General features: G+C 47.7%; 1 protein-coding gene across 1 annotated transcript in view; it reads right to left on the reverse strand.

Annotated features, from left to right (window-relative positions):
- Nucleotides 1-8,808: 8,808 nt before the first annotated feature.
- Nucleotides 8,809-25,748, reverse strand: part of col16a1 (collagen, type XVI, alpha 1) — a 131,650-nt gene continuing 114,710 nt past the window's right edge. The window contains exons 60-66 of the mRNA XM_055656139.1: nt 25,353-25,388; nt 24,109-24,153; nt 20,895-21,095; nt 19,990-20,056; nt 11,993-12,160; nt 11,488-11,565; nt 8,809-9,518 (exon numbers count right to left, since the gene is read on the reverse strand). Coding sequence (XP_055512114.1) covers nt 9,316-9,518; nt 11,488-11,565; nt 11,993-12,160; nt 19,990-20,056; nt 20,895-21,095; nt 24,109-24,153; nt 25,353-25,388 — 798 coding nt within the window. The 3' untranslated portion in view covers nt 8,809-9,315. The remainder of the gene's footprint in view (nt 9,519-11,487; nt 11,566-11,992; nt 12,161-19,989; nt 20,057-20,894; nt 21,096-24,108; nt 24,154-25,352; nt 25,389-25,748) is intronic.

Genomic DNA, 25,748 nt, shown 5'->3' on the forward strand with positions numbered 1-25,748 from the left:
CTCTGCACTCCCTCTATGGCAATAATGTCCTTCCTCAGATTTGGAGACCAAAACTGCACGCAATACTCCAGGTGTGGTCTCACCAAGACCCTATACAACTGCAGTAGAACCTCCCTGCTCCTATACTCAAATCCTCTTGCTATGAAAGCCAACATGCCATTCGCTTTCTTTACTGCCTGCTGCACCTGCATGCCTACCTTCAATGACTGGTGTACCATGACACCCAGGTCTCGCTGCATCTCCTCCTTTCCCAATCGGCCACCATTTAGATAATAATCTGCTTTCCCGTTTTTGCCACCAAAATGGATAACCTCACATTTATCCACATTAAACTGCATCTGCCAAACATTTGCCCACTCACCCAGCCTATCCAAGTCACCTTGCAGTCTCCTAGCATCCTCCTCACACCTAACACTGCCCCCCAGCTTAGTGTCATCCGCAAACTTGGAGATATTGCCTTCAATTCCCTCATCCAGATCATTAATATATATTGTAAATAGCTGGGGTCCCAGTACTGAGCCTTGCGGTACCCCACTAGTCACTGCCTGCCATTGTGAAAAGGACCCGTTTACTCCTACTCTTTGCTTCCTGTTTGCCAGCCAGTTCTCTATCCACATCAATACTGAACCCCCAATGCCATGTGCTTTAAGTTTGTATACTAATCTCTTATGTGGGACCTTGTCGAAAGCCTTCTGGAAGTCCAGATACACCACATCCACTGGTTCTCCCCTATCCACACTACTAGTTACATCCTCGAAAAATTCTATAAGATTCGTCAGACATGATTTACCTTTCGTAAATCCATGCTGACTTTGTCCAATGATTTCACCACTTTCTAAATGTGCTGCTATCCCATCTTTAATAACTGACTCTAGCAGTTTCCCCACTACCGATGTTAGGCTAACTGGTCTGTAATTCCCCGTTTTCTCTCTCCCTCCCTTCTTAAAAAGTGGGGTTACGTTTGCTACCCGCCAATCCTCTGGAACTACTCCAGAATCTAAGGAGTTTTGAAAGATTATTACTAATGCATCCACTATTTCTGGAGCTACTTCCTTAAGTACTCTGGGATGCAACCTATCTGGCCCTGGGGATTTATCGGCCTTTAATCCATTCAATTTACCCAACACCACTTCCCGACTAACCTGGATTTCACTCAATTCCTCCACCTCCTTTGACCCGCGGGCCCCTGCTATTTCCGGCAGATCATTTATGTCTTCCTTAGTGAAGACGGAACCAAAGTAGTTATTCAATTGGTCCGCCATATCCTGGTTCCCCATGATCAACTCACCTGTTTCTGACTGCAAGGGACCTACATTTGTTTTAACTAATCTCTTTCTTTTCACATATCTATAAAAACTTTTGCAGTCAGATTTTATGTTCACTGCCAGTTTTCTTTCATAATCCATTTTTCCTTTTCTAATTAAGCCCTTCGTCCTCCTCTGCTGGTCTCTGAATTTCTCCCAGTCCTCCGGTATGCTGCTTTTTCTGGCTAGTTTGTACGCATCATCCTTTGCTTTGATACTATCCCTGATTTCCCTTGTTATCCATGGATGCACTACCTTCCCTGATTTATTCTTTTGCCAAACTGGGATGAACAATTTTTTTAGTTCATCCATGCAGTCTTTAAATGCCTTCCATTGCATATCCACCGTCAACCCTTTTAGAATTAATTGCCAGTCAATCTTGGCCAATTCACGTCTCATACCCTCAAAGTTACCTTTCTTTAAGTTCAAAACCATTGTTTCTGAATTAACAATGTCACTCTCCATCCTAATGAAGAACTCAACCATATTATGGTCACTCTTGCCCAAGGGGCCACGCACAACAAGACTACTAACTAACCCTTCCTCATTACTCAATACCCAGTCTAAAATAGCCAGCTCTCTCGTTGGTTCCTCTACATGTTGGTTTAGATAACTATCCCGTATACATTCCAAGAAATCCTCTTCCTCAGCACCCCTGCCAGTTTGATTCACCCAATCTATATGTAGATTGAAGTCACCCATTATAACTGCTTTGCCTTTGTCGCAAGCATTTCTAATTTCCTGTTTGATGCCATCCCCAACTTCACTACTACTGTTAGGTGGCCTGTACACAACACCCACCAGCGTTTTCTGCCCCTTATTGTTTCGCAGCTCTACCCATACCGATTCCACATCCTCCAAACTAATGTCCTTCCTTTCCATTGCGTTAATCTCCTCTCTAACCAGCAACACTACCCCCTCCTCCTTTTCCTTTCTCTCTATCCCTCCTGAATATTGAATATCCCGGGATGTTCAGCTCCCAGCCTTGGTCACCCTGGAGCCATGTCTCCGTGATCCCAACTATATCATAATCATTAATGGCTATCTGCACGTTCAACTCATCCACCTTATTACGAATACTCCTTGCATTGAGACACAAAGCCTTCAGGCTTGTTTTTACAACGCTCTTACCCCTTATACAATTATGTTGAAAAGTGGCCCTTTTTGATTTTTGCCCTGGTTTTGTCTGCCTGCCACTTTTACTTTTCACCTTGCTACCTATTGCTTCTACCTTCATTTTACACCCCCCTGCCCCTCTGCTCTTGTACCCATCCCCCTGCCACATTAGTTTAAATCCTCCCCAACAGCAGTAGCAAACACCCCCCCAAGGACATTGGTTCCATTCCAGTCCAGGTGCAGACCGTCCTGTTTGTACTGGTCCCACCTCCCCCAGAACTGGTTCCAATGCCCTAAAAATTTGAATCCCTCCCCCTTGCACCATTTTTCAAGCCACGTATTCATCTGCAATATCCTCCTATTTCTGCTCTGACTGGCCTGTGGTACTGGTAGTAATCCAGAGATTATTACCTTTGAGGTCCTACTTTTAAGCTTATCTCCTAGCTCCCTAAATTCATCCTTTAGGACCTCATCCCTTTTTTTACCTATATCGTTGGTGCCAATATGCACCACGACAACTGGCTGTTCACCCTCCCCCTCCAGAATGTTCTGCAGCCGTTCAGTGACATCCCTGACCCTTGCACCAGGGAGGCAACACACCATCCTGGAGTCTCTTTTGCGGCCGCAGAAATGCCTATCTATTCCCCTGACAATTGAATCCCCTATTACTATTGCCCTTCCAATCTTTTTCCCCCCCTCATGTGCCGCAGAGCCACCCATGGTGCCATGAACTTGGCTGCTGCTGCATTCCCCTGATGAGCAATCTCCCTCAACAGTTTCCAAAATGGTATACCTGTTTAGGAGGGAGATGACCGCAGGGGACTCCTGCACTACCTGCCTACTGCTTTGCTGACTATTGGCCACCCGTTCCCCTTCCGTCCTCTTACCTTTTACCTGCGGTGTGACCAACTCACTGTACGTGCTGTCCACGACTTTCTCAGCGTCGTGGATGCTCCAGCATGAATCCAACCGCAGCTCCAATCGTTCAATGCGGTCTGCCAGGAGCTGCAGCGGTACACACTTCCTGCAAACATAGTCACCAGGGACACCAACCATATCCCTGATCTCCCACATGTTGCAGGCTGAGCAAACCACGGGGCCAATCTCCACCGACATATCCTACTCCCAATTTAACTATATTAAATATTAAAAAACACAAAACTTTATCTGTTAAACTTTACTAATAAATACTGTACCCTTAACTCCCAGAATCCTTATCTCCCAGAATCCTTACCTCCCAGAATCCTTAGCCTAAAGGCAAAAATGTAAAAATGTAAACCAATCAGAGGCTTCCTCTGAACCAATCAGAGGCTTCCCCCAGACTCCTTCTCTGGAACGTTGGCGATTTGGTCGCAGGTTCCAGCGCAGGTACTCCTCCCCTCTCACCAACGGCTCCCTGGGCCTCTACCTCTCAAGCGTATTGCGTGGTCTCCTCTCCTCAGCCTCCTCTCCGAAGACTCTCAGATTCAGATTCAGATTCAGATTCAATTTAATTGTCATTGTCAGTGTACAGTACAGAGACAACGAAATGCATTTAGCATCTCCCTTGAAGTGCGACATAGCAAACGATTTGAATAAAAAATAAATAATAAGTGTCCGGGGGGGGGGGTGATTGGCAGTCACCGAGGTACGTTGTTTAGTAGAGTGACAGCCGCCGGAAAGAAGCTGTACCTCGACCTGCTGGTTCGGCAACGGAGAGACCTGTAGCGCCTCCCGGATGGTAGGAGGGTAAACAGTCCATGGTTGGGGTGAGAGCAGTCCTTGGCGATGCTGAGCGCCCTCCGCAGACAGCGCTTGCTTTGGACCGACTCAATGGAGGGGAGCGTGGAACCGGTGATGCGTTGGGCAATTTTCACCACCCTCTGCAGTGCCTTCCGGGCCAAAGACTCACACTTTTCTCACAGGGCACAGACTCTCGAGCCAAAGACTCACACTTTTCTCACAGGGCACAGACTCTCGAGCCAAAGACTCACACTTTTCTCACAGGGCACTTCCCTCACTAGGCCGCTCACTCACTGCTGCTCGCAAAGAGCTGTCCTGCTTAAATTGACTGATAAATTGCCTGATTTACCAATTTACACAGCCAATTCCTCAGTTTTCAACTGTTTTCACCCCTCTCCTCACACTTGGGCTAGAGCCAATCAGTGGTATCTCTTGCTAATCTGTTGCTGCTGTTGTTCCTCCCAAATCTACAGCAGTACTGAACAAAGACGGTGCGTCCTTGGCCTTTTAACTGTTTTCAACTGGTTTCACCCCTCTCCTCACACTTGGGCTAGAGCCAATCAGTGGTATCTCTTGCTAATCTGTTGCTGCTGTTGTTCCTCCCAAATCGGAGGAACCTATTCCTTCGCTCCATAGATGCTGCCTCACCCGCTGAGTTTCTCCAGCATTTTTGTCTACCTTGGAAATAGCAGGACACATGTTAGAACTGGCAGAATTGCACGACAATAGCCTTGAATATGCTCTCAGTACACGTGACTGGTCTGTTCAGCAACATCATGGTATCATACAGCATGGAAACAGGCCTTTCAGCCCAACATGTCCATGCCGATCAAAATGCCCATCTATGTTGCTCCCATTTGCCTGTGTTTGACCCATATCCCTCTAACCCTTTCCTTTCCTTGTACCTATCCAAGTATCTTTCAAATGTTGTTATTGTACTTGCCTCAACTACCTCCACTGGCAGCTTGTTGTCCCATATGCCCACTACCTGCGGGCGTCCAGCCGCTGGTGGCGCTGATTTCAAACACCGCGGGGCCTGGGATCTCTCGCCGGGCTCTGACCAGCGCGGCCCGTGGACTTCGGGAGCCGCGGCCACGGGGGAGGAAGCGGCCGTTCCAGATACTCCACTGCCGCTGAAGAGTGTTCTTCCGACGCCGGAATTCCATCATGCGGCGAGAGGGACTATGACATCGGCCTGCTGTTGCGGCGACAGCAGAGGCCTCAAATGGGCCCCGACCACGGCTGAACAAAGAGGAGGAGGACTGGACTTTTCAGTGCATTCCCTCACAAAAGTTGAAAGTGTTGATTCTGCTGTGGGGGGACGTTCATGTTAAATTCTATAGTGTGTTGTGTCTTTTTTATTTTATATGGATGTATGGTAGTCTGATTTCTTCTCTGTAAAGCATTTTGGCTTCAACGTGATTTGCTTTAAAATTTATAAATAAAAATTACTTACTTGCTCACGTTCCTATTAAATCTTTCCCCTCGCAAATTAAACCTATGGCCTTTGGAGAAAATCTAAATCCAGGGAAGGATGCGATGAGCCATAATTTGGAGCAGAAGAGTGTTTCTTTTGTCTTACAAACCCAACCGAGCTGGGAGCAAGTATCTCGTGAGTGTGTGCAGAAAAATATGAGTGCACATTAACAGATACTCAAGGAAGACAAAGAATTGCATACTACAAATATTTAATATACAAGATAAAAGATAACAAAGAAACTTTGAGGAAGTTGGCACAATGCAAAACACCTCCCTTCCCTGAGGTGGAGAGGGCTTCATTCCTGGAAGTCATTTAACTGCTTCAAAAACAAACTGCAATGGAAATATGTCAGCTTTGCATCTGGGGAGGGAATGGACAGGCAGTGACGCTGGTTGGATGGTGCAGGCAGATACCATAGTGGCATTCAACCCCTCTTCCCCCCAATACCGCCTGACCTCTTCCCTCTAGCTTCACAATTCACTCCGCTCCTTGTCTGACACCCTCTTGTCTTCTTTCCATCTTGAGTCTTTGTCATTTACTCCACTCATCAGCTAATCACCAGCCACCCTCACCAATGCAGAAGGTGGATACCTTTGTATGTATATGGTCTGAAGAGGTATCTCAACCTGAAATGTCGCCTATCCATTTTCTTCAGAGATGCTGCCTGACCCGCTGAGTTACTCCAGCATTTCGTGTCCCCACCTATCACATGTCTGGTTTAGTCACGTCCCTACCTCTCTTCTCCAGCTTTCTCCCCTCCAACTAAATCAGTCTGAAGAAAGGTCATGACCTGAAATGTCCATTCCTTCCACAGGTGCTGCCTGACCTGCTGAGTTCCTGCAGAACTTGGCGTTTTGCTGAAGACTCCAACATCTGCAATTCCCGGTGTCTCTATGTACAGTTTTGGCTGCAATATTTTATCCCGGATTAGCTGTCTGAGAAACATAGTTCATTTTAAATGGTCTTTGACAATATTGAGTTATAGGGTCATTAACTGTGCCAAGGTGCTTTCCATCAGACTTACTGCAGCAAACGAGGTCCACTTTGTTGGGTTCACCTCGGATATCAAGGGTGTCCGGTCTCAAAATAGTTCAAGGCATACCCAGGGACCTTTCGTTATGTGAGGGCACACATAGATTACAATACGTCAAGGTCACCAAGAGCTTTCTAGACTGTGAACTAACTAGGATTGTTAGTTACTAAAAACATTATAAGAACGTATCTGCTCAGATCTTGCCAGGTGTTATGTTATGCAGGAGTAGATATTGATCCGGATCTTACTCCACCAGGGCTGCTATAACAGCAGCAGCAAGGGTTAATTACGTTCCGCTGGACCACATCATAACGGCTGTAGCGTGGTCAAACTAACAAATTTTCAAACATTTTATAATAACCCGTTGCCAGTCCAGGGGTATTTCTCAACTTTATTTTACGTTCTGTTATAGGTTTCATCCAGATGAGCGATGTGACTATTGTTATTACGTAGTTAACAGCATCAGCATGTTTAAATCTATGTCATGACTGTATACATTATGATTGTTTTCCCTCATTTGTCAATGGGGCAGTTGTGGTTGTGTAGACTTGTTGCTCGCGGCATGAAATCACAGAGCTTTGAAATCTTCACGTAGTTACTCACGTGACTCCGAAGTAAATGATTAAATGAGAACTTACCAGTTTGGAGTTTGATCTTTGGATTTTATGCAGGAGGGGTACGATGCCGGGGTCTACGTGCCCGGCCACTCCCGCGGCCGGACGGAGCCCCCAGCTCCGCGTCAGTCGCCGGGTAGTTCTAGAATTAAAGTTTTCCCCTTACCCCTATACTTCAGTCTCCATTATCTGTGATTTCTCCACAACTAACATTTATGCTTGAAGATCCCGGTCTCCATGGAGGAGGCACTGGGTTCTTTTCAAGCGCCCGCGCGCTACCTACCTAATCTACGCTAAAAATCTTCCATTCTGAAATCCGAAAATATCCGAAATCCGACAAGTGTCTGGTCCCAAGGCTTTCGGATAAAAGGTTGTGCACCTGTATTATGTGCCACTATCATATCTGCCTCCAAACTAAACATTAAATCCATGTACCTGTACAAGTGCCTTTTAAATCCTGTTATCTCACCTGCCACCCTTGGCAACTCTTTCCATACACTCACCACACCCAGTGTGAAAACGTTGACCCTCAGGTTCCCATTAAATCTTTCCCCATTCACCTTAAACATATGTCCTCTGGTTCTAAGACTGTGTGCATTTGTACTATTTATTACCCTCACAATTTTAATACCTCTATAAGATCACACCTGAGCTTCCTATGCTGCAAGTAATAAAGTTCTATCCTGCCCAATCCGTGTAGTTCAGACCCTTGAGTCCTGGCAACATCCTTGTAATACTCAAATTAAAATAGGTTGAATATGATCCAACGTAATTAAGTGCGTTTCCCATCACAAATGTTGTTCAGTTGAGTCCGTATTTAACAAATAGCTTTTTCAGAAAATGTGTGTTACGGTTGTGGAGAGCAAGCTTGTAATGTTAGTGGTATTTGGTGTAAACCTGTGATGACTTGTCATCATCTGCTGGCCTGGTTTGAGCTTCAATTCCCGGGGCGCTGTGTTCCCAGTTGCGATTGCTTTTATGTTCATATGTTCTAGAAGCAGAATTAGGCCATTCGGCCCATCAAATCTACTCCGCCATTCAATTTCATTCCACTGCTTTCGCCCCACAACCCCCAACACCTTTAGTTTGCTCTCACTGTGCTTTTGTGGTGTTAGGATCCACCATTGGGAATTGGTTGTGAGTCAGCAGTGGTGGTCCATTGCAGGATCACCATACATATTGTACTGCCAGATGTTCTGTCCTCTTGCCATCCGTGTCAAAAATGATGGCCCTTCTGGCACTACCCAGATTTTTTGAGAGGGGACTCCCCTTCAACTCCAACAGTTTTGATGGCTGAAGCTGCAATGCAATGGATGGTTGATGAAGGACAGGGATTTGATGGGCCAAAGGGCCAGTTCCCACGCTTTACCACACTATGGCATTCAACGTCTGCCTCGATGACAGACATCCAAGTACTGGTTGGGGCAGCAGGTAACGGAGGGTATTGGGAAGTAGTATGTTGCCCCGGTAGCCATAGAAACCATCAGTGGACATGTTGCAACAAATCTCCATCCCTTAAATCAATCGCACAGCCCAGGAGAAAAATCTAACCATTTTTATTTCTTTGAAGACATTTTTGTTTATGAACAAGATAGGGAACAAGCCGTGTGGAATGATCCATTCACAAACCAGAGACCAGCCGCTGTGGGATTGATGGGTTGAGTAGCCAATGAAGGAAGCAAAGAGGTGGGACCCAGGAGGTCATGTGATAAAGCCACCCGCAATACCTCAAACAGCAAGGAGTCATCCTTCATCACCAATGGGGCCCAACGCCCAAAATCGCAACTCCCAACAGTCGGGCCCCAGAGGACACCTTTAGCGGGGCCAAGGAAATACTTGGGGCCAAGTCACAATGAGTCCAACTGCTTCAGGCAGGAAACACTCTCATACGTTGCCAACAACTATTTAAATAACGCTTTGGATAATCCACTGGGTGGGTTTATTTGTACAAAAAGAAATAATCAAGGCCAAAATTATTAAATCATCACCCATCCTCACCCCCCTCCTCCCCCTTCAAATAAAGTGATAGCAGATGTATAGTCTTTATTAATTCATCCAGGAAGATGGTCCTTTGGAATTCTTGGCATTGTAAGGCTCTGGCATTTGCATGGCACATTGAGATGGCAGGCAGCGTCCATCCTTCCCGGTTGATCCCTGGTTGCCTGGTTGTCCTGGAATGCCCGGGATACCCTGTTGGCCAACTGGCCCTGGTGAGCCCAGTTTACCATAACCTGGGAGTCCAGGTGGACCTGCGCGAGTAAGGCAAGACGTTAGGCACTCTCATCCAGCCCTTCAACCTGCGCATCGACATGGCATTGGGTGCAAGAGAGAGGAGGTCATGATGCAACTTGATAAGACTTTGGTTTGGCCAAATTTGGAGTATTGCCTAGAAGTAATACTGCATTAAAGTATTGTTGAGTTTTAGAGAGCATAGCTTTGTGAGTATTAGAGGGCATAGCTTTAAGATGAGAGGGGCAAAGTTTAAAGGAGATGCTAAGAACATACTGCCGAGGGTGGTGGTGGAGGCAGATACAAAAGTGGCATTTAAGAGAAGTCTTAGATTAGTTTAGAGATACAGCGCGGAACAGGCCCCATCGAGTCCGCGTCAACCATATTAAAGCTATCCTACACACGCAAGGGACAATTTTCAATTTAACCAAGCCAATTAACCTACATATCTGTACGTCTTGGAGTGTGAGAGGAAACTGGAGCTCCTGGGGAAAACCCACACAGGTCATGGGGATAACGTACAAACTACGTACAGACAAGCACCAGTAGTTAGGATCGAGCCTGGGTCTCTGACACTGTATGGCAGCAACTTTACTGCTGCCATCTAAAAAGGCAGATGGGTGTGCAGAGAATGGAGAGATATAGATCACGTGTTATCAGAGGAGAATAGTTTAACTTGGTAGTATGTACGTCACGACATTGTGGGTCGATCGACCTGTCCCTGTGCTGTACTGTTCTATGAACATGGAAATTCAGAAACAACTGGGGATTTCAGAAACCAGAGAGCCAGGGAGAGACAGTGGTGAAGAGCAACAATGGCTGACTCGTCACAGGTACAATAAGAGGATGACAAACTATGTGGGGAAGCCCATCGAGCAGAGGCTTCAAGATCTGTTGACAGCTGTGACTTGGTGGGAGGTGGGGTTAGGAGATGGAGTTGGGAGCTGGGCTTTGACTGGAGCCTCAGGGTCAAAGCTGCTGAGATTTTTCACAAAGATGCTAAAGATTTAGATAAAGATAAAGCAAACAAGAATTTAATTGTCCTATCTGGGACACATGACAATAAACTCTCTTGACTCTTGACTTGACGTGATTTAGTCCAGAGGAGCGTGAAGTTTCTGGAATGCAAAATGCCAGATTCAAGGTAACGGGGGGAAAAAGGCAGAAAGTGCTGGAGGAACTCCATGGGTCAGGCAGCATCTGTGAAAAGAATGGGCAGGCGATGTTTAAGGTTGGGATCCCTCTTCAATTGATTGTAGTAGGGGGATAGTTGTCATACTCTAATCAGTCTAAAGAAGGGACCCTTCAGAAGAGCTGCCTGACTCACTGAGTTGCTCCACCACTTTGTGCTTTTTCTAGCAACCAATATCTACAGTTCCTTGTGCCTTCAATGTAAAGGAAGCCCTTTATCAGAAAGCAGCATTATGGAGAGGATTGGAGGTAAGAGCCGGACTGGTCTCTCACTGAACCGGAGTAGTATCAGCATGCCAAATAGCTGCACGTTGTGATGTAACCATGTTTCTTAGTTCCCGTGGAGATGGCTACAGAGAGACACTAGTCCTGATCCATTTTCTGGAGATGTCCATGTGAACACACTGGTACGATTTTTTAGAATGTAGAACAGTGCAGCACAGGAACAGGCCTTTCAGCCCACAATGTCTGTACTGAGCATGAGGCCAAGTTGCACTCATTTCATTGCCTTGAAGATGTCTGTGGAGACACTCTGGTTGTCCTGATGACTCAATCCCCTGCCTTTGGGCAGATGGTGTGGCTGGTGCCAAGAAACAGTAATAGGAACGTAATGGCGTGGCTGGTGCCAAGAAACAGATACCTCCCACTTGATGCCCAGGCAATGGTTGATCTACTGTGTGGATTTCAATGACAAGCTTACAATGGTTAGTGTGCAGACCGTAGAAGGCTGGGGAGCCAGCAACCAACGAGGTACAAAAAGCGTCAGAGGGTGAAATGAGAGCAGGACAGGTGACTTACCCTGTGGCCCAGGTAAACCAGGCTCGCCCACATGACCCACGCCTTTGTCGCCACGATCACCCTTAGGACCACTCGGACCTGAGTCCAAACAAACATTTCAGAGGCGTTATAAAGACTCTGATTTCAATGAACCAAACAAGTTCAACAGTGGTCAGTAATTTGAGTTCTACCCGAGCAAACACGTGCAGTGTACGTCATCGACTACTCAAGCCAACTCTGCTAGTTAATGGCACCATGGCTGACGAAACGCCATGTTCTCACTTGCACCAGCATCTCTCGGTTTCTACCCCTCATGAGGGATAATTTACGACAGCTAACCACGGTTTTGGGAGGTGGATTTAAACCAGGAAAGTGTGGTGGCAGAAAGAACGTGCAAATTCTGCACAGACAGTGCTGGAGGGCAGGATTGAACTGGCTCTGTCTGTGGTGCCCTTGACTAAGCAAAACGCCGGCCACTTCGCCCAGTGTGCACTGTGCGCACTCCCGCATCATTGAGCCACTCTACCTTTGGATCCGGGTATTCCTGGTCGCCCATCTCTTCCCATCTGTCCCGGCATTCCCGACTGACCAGGCTGTCCCGGGTGTCCAGGGGCTCCGATTTTCCCTGGAGTTCCTGGTCTGCCCGGGCTGGTATCTGATGAACGCATACTGGCCAAGTAGTACGTCATTCTCTCTGCAAAATGTACAACAGAGCATTGAGTGAGTTGTGATCAATCTTCCCACTCCCTGCACTCTGCAGCATGGAAATTATTTACCAGAGGGAGAAGCCTGGCATCCATCACTCTCCCACAGACAACACAGCAGGTAAAACCATATATACTGACAAACTAAAAATACCAGTCATTCATCCAATAGCCAGAATACTGCTCAGATTACAGGGTATTAGCGAAGAGGAGAAGTTGGACAGACGTGGATTGTTTTCTCTGGAACTTTGGAGGCCAAAGGGAGACCTAATAGAAATATATAAAAATGAGAGACGTAGATAAGGTAGATAGTCAAAACCTTTTTCCTAGAGTGGAAATGGCAAAGACTAAAGAGCATAGGTTTAAGGTCAGAGAGGCAATGTTCAAAGGAAATGTGCGGGGCAGGTTTTTTTTTAATAGTGGGTGCCTGGAATGGGGTGCTAGATTGGGATAGGATGCTTTTAGATAAATATATGAATATGCAGGAAATAGGGGGATATGGATTATGCACTGACAGAGGAGATTAGTTTACCTTGGCATCATTTTTGGCACAGACATTGTGGGCTGAAGGGCCTGTTCCTGTGCTGTATTGTTCCATGTTCTAAGCTCCACGAAACAGTCCCTTTAGCCCAGTGAGTCCATTCACAACCACGTCCACTCATCCCACTTCCAAAAACTCAGGGCAGCACAGTGGTAGAGCTGCTGTCTCACAGCTCCAAGGACCCGGGTAGGATCCTGACCTTGGGTGCAGTGTATGTGGAGTTTGCATGTTCTCCCTCTGGTGCTCCAGTTGCCTCCCAAATCTTAAGGTTTGTTGGTTAATTGGCCTCTGTAAATCGCCCCAAGTGTGTGTAGGGAGTGGAAGAGAAAATGGGATAACATAGGACTAGTGTAAATGGGTGATTGGTGGTCAGCATGGACTCAGTGGGCCAAAGGACCCTGTTTCCTTGCTCCATCTGCAAACTAAATAAATCAACCTCATCCTTGACCCCACTGCACACCTGCATGTTTTTACAACTGACAGGTCTTTGGGATGGGGGGGGGGGGGTGGAAACAAGCCAGGGAAAATTCAGGCGATGTCCGGGGAAACGTAGAAACTCCACATAGACATCATTGGAGGTCAGAATTTTACCCAGCTGACTGGAGATGTGACTCTGTGTTCCCCACACTACATCAGAGGATGAGCAGCTGTGGCAGCCTGTGTGATTAGTTTGGTTCAGGTTCTCTGCCATCCAGTTACATCATACCACACGCGAGTACAATCGTGGGCAGATAAGAGATTGTAGTGAATGACAGTTCATTCTCTTCTGGGACATCATACAAAGAGTCACGACGTTCCAGCCGTGTATTGTCAAGGCTCAGGTTTCTGCAATTACCACGTGCGGTTGTGTCCCACCTGGGCACAAGTACATTCCTTCTTCTTGCTGGAGTTTAGAAGATGAGGGGGAACCTTATTGAAACTTACTGAATAGTGAAAGGCCTGAATTGAGTGAATGCAGAGAGGATGTTTCCCCTACTGGGAAAGTCTAGTTTTCCAGAGGACATAGTCTCAGAAGATAAGGACATACCTTTAGAAAGGAGATGATGAGGAATTCCTTTAGTCGGAGGGCGGTTGTGGAATCCAAGTCAATGGATATGTTTAAGGCAGAGATAGATAGATTCTTGATTAGTATGGGTGTCAGGGGTTAGGTGGAGAAGGCAGAATAAATTTGGACTGTCAGGGTCGGATTTCTTTAGGTTCCTCCAAATACAGCACTACTTACAGACACATGTAGATTGGGAGCAGATATGTAGACTACCTTCAAACTTGGAAAATACTTTCTTGATGACTATAGAGGGAGTGTTACAAAAGGATTTGATATCTCATTTATATCAAGGACTATACAAAAGGAAGTACTATAGAAACAAAAGAGAAATGGGAATTGGAAATGAACATTATTATTACAGATGAAATATGGGAAAGGACATGTCTCTTGGGCCATAAGCTGACAAGTAGCCGCTCTTGGAGGTAGTTTGAATGGAAAATTAAAATGAGAGTATTTAGGACACCTCTAATGTTGGTAAGGTACAGTAACACCTCAAATTTATGCTGGAGACAATGTAGGAAGATTGGTGATCACACACATATTTTATTTCGGAGTCACGTGAGTGACTAAGTGAAGAACCCCGCTAGGACGCATGCGTGTGATATTGCTACACGCATTGCAATGAGTCACAGCAGGGGGAAGGACATTACCCTATAGAGGCAGAATTTGAAAGTCGGGAACAGCAGGTAAGGAGCGTTTTTCCCACTTACCTTGCAGGTGGAAAGATGGACAGATCCACTAGAAGGAAGGCTGCGGGAAAGCTGGCGGGGGAGAACCACGGAGTTGCGGGCAGCCAACAGCAACAGCAGCAGCCGACGGCATGCCAATCTCCCGAAATGGGAACAGCTGTGCCCGACTTCGCTCCCGCACCGGCCTTGGCCGGGCGGGAAAGAGAAGCAAAACGGAGCGAATGCTAGACTCCAATGAGTCTGACTTTGAGCAGCCGCGAGCGGCCAGTGCCCGTGAGCACCGGGGCCGGTTGGAGCGGCTGGGGGAACAGGAGCAGCCGCGAGCGGCCAGTGCCCATGAGCATTGGAGCCAGTTGGAGCGGCTGCAGGATCAGGAGCAGCCGCGAGTGGCCTATGCCCGAAAGCATAAGAGCCAGTTGGAGCGGCTGCTGGAGGAAATACTCCAAAGTGGCAAAGCCACAGTGGGCAATTAATAAGCCCCACAGCAGTACCCCTTGTGGGGCTGCACAGTGTTTCTCCCTCATCAGAGGAGAGCACGGAGGATCAACTCTGGGCTGACCCTGAAGAGGGCAGTGATCAACATACCCCCAGTATGCCTGGGGTGAAAGAAAACATGCTGGACATGGTGTCCCAGTTTATCCAACCAGGCTAAACTGGCCAAGACCTGGAGCCGAAAATAGCGGTAAGCATTGACTATATGTCATTTAACTAACTGCAGGCAATTGCATAATCATACATCATGGCACAACATTTACCTCCAGGGAACTGCAAGTAGCTAAATTTTCCCAGTGTAAACCAGTGCATCTGGAAACATGTAGGGGCATCAATTAGAACCAGGGACTTAAAAATTCAGAAAGTCCTAAAAGTCCTAACGGCAGGGCTTACATCTTTTGCCCGCACATTAAGGAGTAAAACATGACCCAAGACCACCTAGATGCACTGGCTTTACTCCAACTCACAATACGAGTTAAACAACATCAGGCAAAGTGCTATCCAACCAGCTTTAGACCCCAAATTTGCCGGCCTCTGTAAACCTGGAACCTCCAAACCATATTTGGAGGCTGTAGATGGTTTATGCATGCAACCTATAATGTAGCTACCTCATCACCATTAACACGCCCCATCTTATTAGTATAACTATGAGATCCTCCCCTTGTTTCCTCCCACTTGGTCCCGGTATGCCTGAAGGCTGGATGCAGTCAGTGCTGGGACGTGTGTGCTATATGCTTAATAAACGCTTTAGAAAAGGTTACAATGTGTCAGACTAAGCCTCTTTACATGGTGTCGGCTAGTTAAACTCGCGTCTCCGGTTTACCGGTTTTATTTTCATTTGTCCCCTGTCTACCCTGTGTTGGGTCTCCTTTGATATGGCATCCTCATGCCGAAAGCCATCTCCCCTTGTCTTTGATGCTGACATTGCGGAGCGATGGGCTACTTTTGTGATGGACTACACTCACTTTGTTAACATTGTGCACTGGAATGACCCAGCTGCGGTCAGAGCCTCCCTCCTACTTAACCTGGCCGGTCCTGACGCCATGAAAAGAGCTCAGGCTTTCGTGTACGATCCAGCGGTCCTGGATGACAACGGCCAGCCCGTCAAGCCAGCTGAATCTGCCGATGACCCGGTAAGTTTGCAGAGATTTGCGACCTGCCCTCCAACCGCATATTGGAGCGGGCTCGGTTTTTCTCATGGAAGAAACAGCCGGATGAACCTGTCGAGTGTTTCATCGCTGACCTGCGATACCTTGCTCAGCGGTGCTGCTTTGAGACCATGCGTGACCAGCTCACCAGGGACATTCTTGTTACCGGCATGCTAGACCAGAAGTTACGTGCCGATTTGCTGCAACGGCCTGATCTAACCCTAACTGAGGCAATGCACGCGTGCCGCATCGCCGAAGTGGTGACCCCTACTCATGGGCTGAGGGGATCTGACAGCCGTACCGTTAATCTGACTGGCGTTGCGGAAGCACGCCGTGTACAGGACAACTTTCGCCCTCCACCGCGGCCTGTTTGCACATCTCGGGTCCCGCGGTCTCCGAAGTGTCCCAATTGCAACTATGTTCACCCCACACAGGCCCAGTGCCCAGCTCTTGGAAAATCTTGCAATTTCTGTAGGAAATTGAACCACTTCGCAGCTGCCTGCAGGTCCCGTGGGAATGTGCCCTCAGATCCTAGACGATTCCTAAACAACCTTCAGCCTGTTGATAGTGAGATGGATTCTCGGTCCTCTGTCGACACTGCCCCCGACTCGGAGCTCAGCTATTCCATGGGAGATGCTAGTGTTTACACTCTCCGTCACAGCCGATCTCGCCTCCCCGATCCATCCGTGCTCATTACTGTGAATAACAAGTCCTTCTCTGTGAAGCTCGATACTGGAGCCAAAGTGAACGTAATGTCAACATCACTGTTCCCGTTCCTCCTCCTCTTTTTTCGGGTGGGGAGGGTGAGGGTGCTGTGCGCACTCGCTTGGGTCGGATTGTTAAACCTCCGGCTCGCTACGGAGACTTTGTTTAGCTTTTCAGGTGCTGTATAACCAACCTGCTATTGCCGTACTTTGTTTAAATTGTAAGGGAAAGGATGTAGATGGTTTATGCATGCAACCTATAATGTAGCTACCTCATCACCATTAACATGCCCCATCCTATTAGTATAACTATGAAATCCTCCCCTTGTTTCCTCCCACTTGGTCCTGGTATGCATGAAGGCTGGATGCAGTCAGTGCTGGGACGTGTGTACTATATGCTTAATAAACACTTTAGTAAAGGTTACAGTGTGTCAGACTGAGCTCCTTTACAGAGGGGATTTACCAAAACAAGTCAAAGAACTTGATGAAGAGGCGAAAATACTGGGGTTCATAAAAGCAGCACCCCTACGGACCCCAGTCGGCCAACACAAACCGGAGCAAGTGCAAAACCAGGAACACCCAATATCGGTCTTTTTTAGGCCATGGCCCAGACCGACCTTCCACCGCCGCCCCGTGCAACTGCAGGGCCTCCCGCAGCCGCCTCAACCTCCCGGGAAACGAGCTGATGCCCCCCGTAATCACCTACCCCCTACCCCCTCCCATGCGCCGAGGTTGACGTGCCGCACTCGAGGAGCAGCAGGTTGACCGCGAGGCTTCATGGATGAGAGAGGGAGACCTCTCCCCAAGGTGGGGGAGGTCCAATGACAGACAGCTTACAGTAACAACTGCCCCTCTCCTTCCATTCCCGCTATCCTGTGGTCAATGGGGACACAAGCCTTTACCCACGAGAACATAGCTATAAGATGAGCAGGGGGGGGGTGATATTTTATGGCAGTGCAGGCGTTGCGAAGGCAGCGTGCGGTGAAGTGGCGACCAGTCGCAGGGCATACTGGCCAGACCTCAGCTGCACTGTAGTAAACCTCCAGATTCAAAAGGTGGACTCATCTAAGTCGAGCGACAGTCAGCCCTTTCTGCCATTTCAGTTACAGTTCTGGCATTCAGCACATTATAGCTCAGCACAACAGCAGAGGTTGAAAACTGGAAGAACCAGGTTGTGAGGGATGCCTGCAGTTGCCTTATCAGGGCCACCTATCTCTGCATAACTATAGATGAGTGCTCATGTTCCAGAATCATAATTCAGAGCATGGAAATAACTCACGTATCAAAACTGTTTTTTCTCAGTAAAGCCACACACCTTGGCTTCTGTCTCACTTCACTGCCTGCTGCTGATAGCTGAGCTCCATGTCAGTCTGTGGAGTGGGGCTGCCACACCGCACTCTCCATCTGCACCCGCACCACAAATACCTCTTGCCCACATACAGCTTTTATAGCTAGGTCAGGCCATATTTGGAGTATTGTGTGGAGTTCTGGTCTCCCCCATTACAGGAAGGATGTGAAGGTTTGGGAAAGGGTGTAGAGATGGTTTACCAGAAGGCTGCCTGGTTTGGGAGTTTCGGCGACAGGGAAACGTTGGACAGACTTGGATTGTTTTCTCTGGAATGTCAAAGGTTGCAGGGAGACCCGATAGAAATATATAAAAGTATGAGAGGCATAGATTGGGTAGACGGTCATAAACTTTTTCCCAGGGTGAAAATATCAAACGCTAGAGAACGGAGCCATAAGGTGAGAGGGGGATATTTAATGGAGATGTGTGGGGCAAGTTTTTTTACACAGAGGATGATGGGTGCCTGGAACTTGCTGCCAGGGGCGGTGGTGGAGGCAGATACGACAGTGACGTTGAAGAGGTTTTTATATAGGCACATGGAAGTGCAGGGAATAGAGGGAGTTGGATCATGGACAGGCACATGAGATCAGTTTGACCTGGCACCCTGGTCGACACAAACATTGTTACCTGTAGGAGGGAGTTTTGTCCTATTTATAGCACAGAATTCCCTCCTACACGGCCCGTCCTGTGCTGCATGCTCTCTGTTCTAGGTGGGCAGTCAGGTCTCTCTGCTCCCACACCACAGCCAGCCCTTGCCCGGGACTTCACTGTGACTGAGGGCAGGAGAGGTCTAGGCTGGCACTAGCGCTGGTGAGAGAGCTGCCTGCCAGGTATGGTGGAAGGGGTCTCTGTGCCCCGTCACTGTGCTGAATCCACCCACCAGGAGGTCGCCCAGGGGACAGGTGGACAACAGAGCAGCAGCACCCAGACTTCCCCTGCACTGTCCCTCCAACCACAACCTGGGACCCCACTATGCTTTCTCCCTGCGGTTCCTGCTCTTCTCTCCCTGGGCCCCTGCTCACCACATCCTGGGCCCCCACTACCCTCTTCCTGGGGCCCACGCTCCGTCACCTAACGCGTCGCTCCCCATCACACTCACATCATCACCAGACTGGTCACTGTAGACTCACGGAGGTCCTCACGCCATGGACTCTCACCCACCCCACACCCCCACCCCACACACACACCCTCACCCTACACCCCCAAACCCCAACCCACATCACACACACACCCCCCCCCACCCCACACACACACACACCCCACACCCCCACCCCACACATCCCCACCCCACACACATCCCCACCCCAACCCCCCCTACACACACACCACACCCCACACACACACACCCACCATCCACACCCCCCACCCCACACACACCCCCCCCACCCCACACACCCTTGGCCCTCAGACCCTTAACTCATTCACCACTCCCACATCCATATCCTGGAGAGTGCTCCCTTGTACATATCCTCTTTCCGATAGTCCAGCATTGCGTTACTACAGATTTCACCACAAGCACTGTTTTGCATTTGCCGTTGTTGCTTTATCTTTCATTATCATGGACACCATCTAATCTACAAACTTTGTGCTAACAAAGAATTCCATTGCATCCTGTTTTACGTGAAAATAAAGTAATCTAATTTCATCTGAAAGAGACCAGTGAATTAACTCTCTGCTGTACATTACCCCTCGTGTTAGTCAGTGGGAAAAGAGTCAAAAGGGAGTTGGTGAACACGTGGGAGAGAGATAATGTATGGAGATGGGGAGAGGGGTAAATGGAACCGATGGGTGCTAGCATGGAGCTATGGGCCAACTGGCCTGATGTAACATTATATGCAAATAAGTTTATACTTACCGTCAAAGATCTTCGTAACTTCTTGCCTTATTAACCTCTTGATCTCATCGAAATTAATAGCTTCAGCCTAATGGGAGGAACGGGACCGTTGTGTTAGTTCCAGCACGTGGCCGTTGAGTAATGATGCACCCAGATAAAGACGTGTTGCTGGGAATACTGTGTGCTGGAATTGTACCCTGGTTAGGAATTCTGGCCTTGTAGCTTTGCCATACGTTACACAGAGTAAAACTAGTGGTATCATGGACAGTGAACAAGGTTATCTACAATTGCAACGGGATCCCGATCAACTGGGCCAATAGGCTGAGGAATGGCAGATGGAGTTTAAATCAGATAATTGCGAGGTGTTGCATTTTGGTAGGACAGACCAGGGCAGGACTTACACAGTAAATCTAGGGTCCCGGAGAGTGTTGTACAACAGAGAGACTAAGGAGTACAGGTACATAGTGAAGAAGACTTTTGGCATACTTGTGTTCATTGGTCATGGTTTGAGCACAGGAGTTGGGACGTCATATTACAGTTGAACAAAATGTTGGTAAGGCCACATTTGGAGTACTCTGTACAGTTCTGGTCACCCTGGTAAAGGGAGGATGTCACAAAAGATACAGGAATGGTGCTGGATTTGGAGGGTGTGAGATGTAAGGAAAGGCTGGATAGGCTAGGACTACTGTTCCCTAGAGGAGGAGCGCAGGAGGGTGAGGAGTGTCCTTATAGAGGTGTATAAAATCATGAGGAGAATGATGGATAGGGTGAATGCAGAGTCTTTTACCCAGCGTAGTGGAATCAAGAACCACGGGACATTGGTTTATGGTGAGAGGTGATTGAGAAGCAGCTGCTGCACACGGACGGTGGTGGGTACATGGGATAAGCTGCCAGAGGATGAGGTAGAGGCGGGTAGCACTCCTTACCCCAGCTCCTGGTGTTCCTGGGATTCCAGGAGTGCCGGCAGGTCCTGGGGTTCCGGGGTGTCCTCGTTCTCCCCGTGCGCCGGGGGCACCAGGTTGTCCAGGCAGCGCCATGCCGCTGCTCTTTCCCAAGCCTCCCATGGAGATCCCGGGCAATCCACGCTGGCCCTGGGCTCCCTTTTCTCCTGCTCTTCCTGGGTCACCCTGCCGAGGGCAACAAAACGATGGAGAAGGCATCAGCAATTCACTCCCTGCTGAAGTTGCCGATACTTTAGTATAAAGATACATCATGAAAACAAGCCCTTCGGCCCACCATGTCCGCGCCGACCAGCGATCCCCGTACACTCACATTATCCTGAACAAATTAACAATTTTTACCAAAGCCAAATAACCTACAAATAACCTACCTGTACGTTTTTGGGGAGTGGGAGGAAACCGGGGCACCCAGTGAAAACCCAAATGGTCACAAAGAGAATGTACAATCTCCGTACCGACAGCACCTGTAGTAAGGATCGAACCAGGGTCTCTGGTGCTGTAAGGCAGCAACTCTACCGCTGCGCCACCGTGCCTCTCCGCAACGTTCCTGGAAGCTGTGTGTTGGTTGTGCGAGTTGTGCTGTACGTGATCCGGGCCAATACCTGCACACATGTGTGCATCATCAAAGCCCTCAACAACACGGTGCTCGTTGGCTTCCCAACGTTCTTCCACCCTCAGCAGATGCACCGTGAGAATTTCTCCGTCCTAAGCATAACCGTGAGAATCGGGATAACTGGACAGCCAGCCTCTCATTGAACTAAAGTTGGTGGGATTCCAATCAGGTGCTTGCAAAGCTGCAATATATATTCATTTGAAAACATGGAAAATAGGAGGAGGCCATTCAGCTCATCAAGCCTGCCATTCCATTCAATGCGATCATGGCAGATCGTCCACATTTAGCATCCAGTTCCTGCCTTCTCCCCATATCCCTCAATTTCTAACTGTAAAACACGAAGTGCTGGAGGAACTCAGCGGGTCAAGAAGCATCTGTGGCTGGAATGGGCAGATTACTTTTTGGATTGGGACCCTTCTTCAGACTCAATAGATCGACCCAAAACAACTCCTGCCCATTCCATCCACAAATGTTGCCTCTTTTGCAAATATCAATGTTTGAATTTAATTAATCCATGTTTTTTTCTCCATTGTAAATTATTTTTCTCTTCACATATCGATTGCTTTGACAGATAGTGTTTATGTTCTCTACAAACTTGCTATATATACACGGTCTTTCCAGAACATGGAAGAACAAAGCACAGGAACAGGCCCTTAGGCCCACAGCGCCTATGTTGATCATAAAGCCAATTTCAACTGCACATCTGCATTGATTGATTGATTGACAGACATAGCATGGAAACAACCCCAACGGCCCACATAGTCCACGCTGACCATCAATCACCCGTTCACACTAGTTCCACTTTCTCATCCATTCCCTACACAGAGCCCAATTAACCTACAAACCCGCATGTCTGGGATTTGGGAGGAAATCAGAGCACCCGGAGGGCACCCACACAGTTACAGGGAGAGCAGGAAAACTCCGCACAGATAGCACCAGAGGTCAGGATCGAACTTGGGTCTCGGGCGCTGTGAGGCAGCAGCTTTACCACTGCGCCGCTCTGCTGGACTTATCTGCCTGCATGTGGTTTATATCCCAGCTATATGAGAAATCATATTATTTGCAAGTCAACCCATCAAGCAATTACATAAAGCAGAGCATTTCAATCTGTGACTGAAGTAGTACTTAAATAACTGTGAATTCTTCAAAAAAAATGGAACTTTCCCTTTTTTCTTCCCTTCCTTAATTAATCCCTCTGTCCTACTTTGTTGAATTCTAAACAGCTCCAAGTCTCAGGGAGCCATGTGACCTTTTCCACTTTATTCTAATACAAACCCCAATTCACTTTGCAAGCCGTGTTTTCACCATAGTTCCTGCTTTATTTTTGCACCTGACAGGACTGAACTAATGTTACAATTCATTTGTCTGTGATTTAAATACATGCCATTGCCTGGCTACTAACAACCCTTTCAGTAATATTCACCAATCCATCACAGCCAACTCATGATTCATACATTTACAGCTTCCTTTATATGGATTTAGGGCCTTCGTCTCCGAAACAAGCCCTCTTCATCTTACTGAAGAATGAAAAAGGATATTTTTCCCAAGAGACCCTGTACAAGATGGTTAGTTAATCCTTTGGCATTTGCCAGCTTATTCTTTATTTGGTTCCTCAACATTTTGGTCCATTTTGCTTCTCTATATCATTACTGTTCATTTGGTTTTCCCAATCTACAAGTAGGTCAATGTCACCCATGACTAGAGTTGTTCCCTTATTGCAGATCCTATTTATTCTCTCATAGGTGGTGCTGATCAGGATTTCCTGTCATTACACTGTAAGACATAGGAGCAAAATTAGGCCATTCAGCCCATCTAGTCTACTCCGCCGTTCGATCATGGCTGATCTATTTTTCCCTCTCACCCCATGCTTTGCCTTCTCCCCGTAATCTTTGACTCCCTCACTAATCAAGAACCTATTAATCTCCGCTCAAAAAAATACCCAATGACTTTGCCTCCACAGCTGTCTTTGGCAATGAGTTCCACAGATTCACCATACTCTGGCTAAAGAAATTCCTCCCCATCTCCATTCTAAAGGTACTGTAGAAGGTCCTTTTATTCTGAGGCCATGTCTTCTGAGTCACAGAGCCACAGCGTAGAAAGAAGCCCTTTGGCCCAACCTGCCCACACTGACCAAGATGCCCCATCTACACTCATCCCACCTGCTTGCGTTTGGCCCATATCCCGCTAAACTATCCTATACATACTCCTGTCTAAATGTTTCTTAAATGTTGCGATGGTACCTGCCCTCACTACCTCCTCAAACAACTCATCCATGTGCCCACTATCCTTTGTATAAAGGTATCCTCCAGGTTCAAGAACAACTTCTTCCCAGCAACCATCAGGCTCTTCTATGAACTGTGTCTTTGGTTGCATTATAGACGTTCCAGTTAATAATTTATTTATTGAAGTTTTGATTATTATCTTTATCTGTGTGTATTGAGTTCACAGGCCTGTTAAGCTGCTGCAAGTAAAAATATCATTGTCGGTACATATGACGTAAACATTCTCGACCATTAATCTCCCCTCAACATCCCGGGTGCCCTTTGATCCCATGGCTGTGCCTCTTACCTTTGGCCCTGGCTGCCCTGCCGTCCCAGCTGCTCCAGGTTGCCCCTAAGGAAGAAGCATAGTAATGATCACTGGTTGGAGATAAAGCTCAAAGATATGTGAAGGTTACATTGGATTGGCCTTTTTGTTGTAGTCATAGCCTAACTGCGGGATTACAAGAAAACTGGCTGTAAATGAGCCCGATAAAGGCATCGCACTTGAATTTGTTTTAGAATTCAAGAGACATGTAGCCCTTATCCAGCTGGGATATTGCACTTGCAAACAGAATTCTACCCTGCCAGTTGTTCACAGCCATGCTGTTCAATGCTGGGACCGGCTGCATTTGGGCTATTGGTGAGAGTAAGGGCAGGCAGAGGAAAGGTTTCACACCACTGCTTCACAGGAACTAGTTTCCCGGCAACGTCCCTTCCCCATCCTTCCCAACAACGAGGAGTGATAAAACCCCCACCATCTCCATCTCCAAACAGTCACTTCAGCTCCCTGAAACAGAACTAACTGATCATAGAACTTTATGGGTGTTGAAATGGCCTGATTCTCTGTTCATAGAAGAGAAATAGGCCTTCGGCCCTTCGAGCCAGCACCGCCATCAATATGACTCTCGATCATACATCAATACCCCGTGAATTGCCCTCCTTGATTCCGTGCCCCAAGAGCTTTCTAACTCTCGAATACATCTGATTGCCCTCTGCCTTTGATTTTCCTCATCTCAGTCCTTACACCTTATTCTTAAACTGTGACCCCAAGTTCTGGACTCCCCAACGTCGGGAACATTTTTCCTGCATCTAGCCTGTCCAATCCCTTAAGAATTTGATATATTTCTATGATACCCTCTCCTCCTTCTAAATTCCAGTAAATATAAGCCTAGTTGATCGATTATTTTGTCGTTTACTCCGCCATCCTGGGAATTAACCGGGTACACTGCACTCCCTCAATAGCACGAATACGTGATCCATATCCCTCCATTCCTTGGCTATCCAAGTGCCAATCTATAAATCACTTAAGCACCACTACCGTATCTGCCTTCACCACCACCCCAGGCAATGTGTTCCAGGCACCCAATTTAAACTTTAAACTTTGCCCCTCTCACCTTGAATCTATGATCATTATCTTTGACATTTTCACCATGTGAAAAAGGTACTGCTTTTGTAATTTGATATACTTCTATCAGTCTCCGACGTTCCAGAGGATGCAATCCCAAATCTGCCCAACCTACAACATACATGAGCCTATTTCTGGCAGCGTACCTCTTTTCCCGCTGGGCCATCTTCGCCAGGCTCCCCCTGAAACAATGGAAGAAAACAGACAACAGTCAGCGGGGGACATGAAGTTCTGTTACATGCTTTGAGTCGGGTAGCGTGTGAGGAGGGAATAGACAGACGACGTTTCAGGTCGAGACCATTCTCGTTTTGGAGCAGTTTCATCGACGCTCTGTGTACGTTTTTCCACTACCTTCCCTCTCACTGCTGACTTGCTCCATTGATGGTGGGGACCAACACATACTAGCACCACCCTTGGGCTGGGCAATGAGCCTGACAGTGCAGGGAGGCCATGCAGGGGAGCAGTGTGAACGAGCTAGTGTCTCGTTGCTAGCCGTGCACACTGGGGACAATGTCTCCTCGGGGCCCAGGGAGCATCCAGCA

This window comes from Leucoraja erinacea, chromosome 26 (genome assembly GCF_028641065.1).
Source record: "Leucoraja erinacea ecotype New England chromosome 26, Leri_hhj_1, whole genome shotgun sequence".
NCBI classification, from domain to species: domain Eukaryota; kingdom Metazoa; phylum Chordata; class Chondrichthyes; order Rajiformes; family Rajidae; genus Leucoraja; species Leucoraja erinaceus.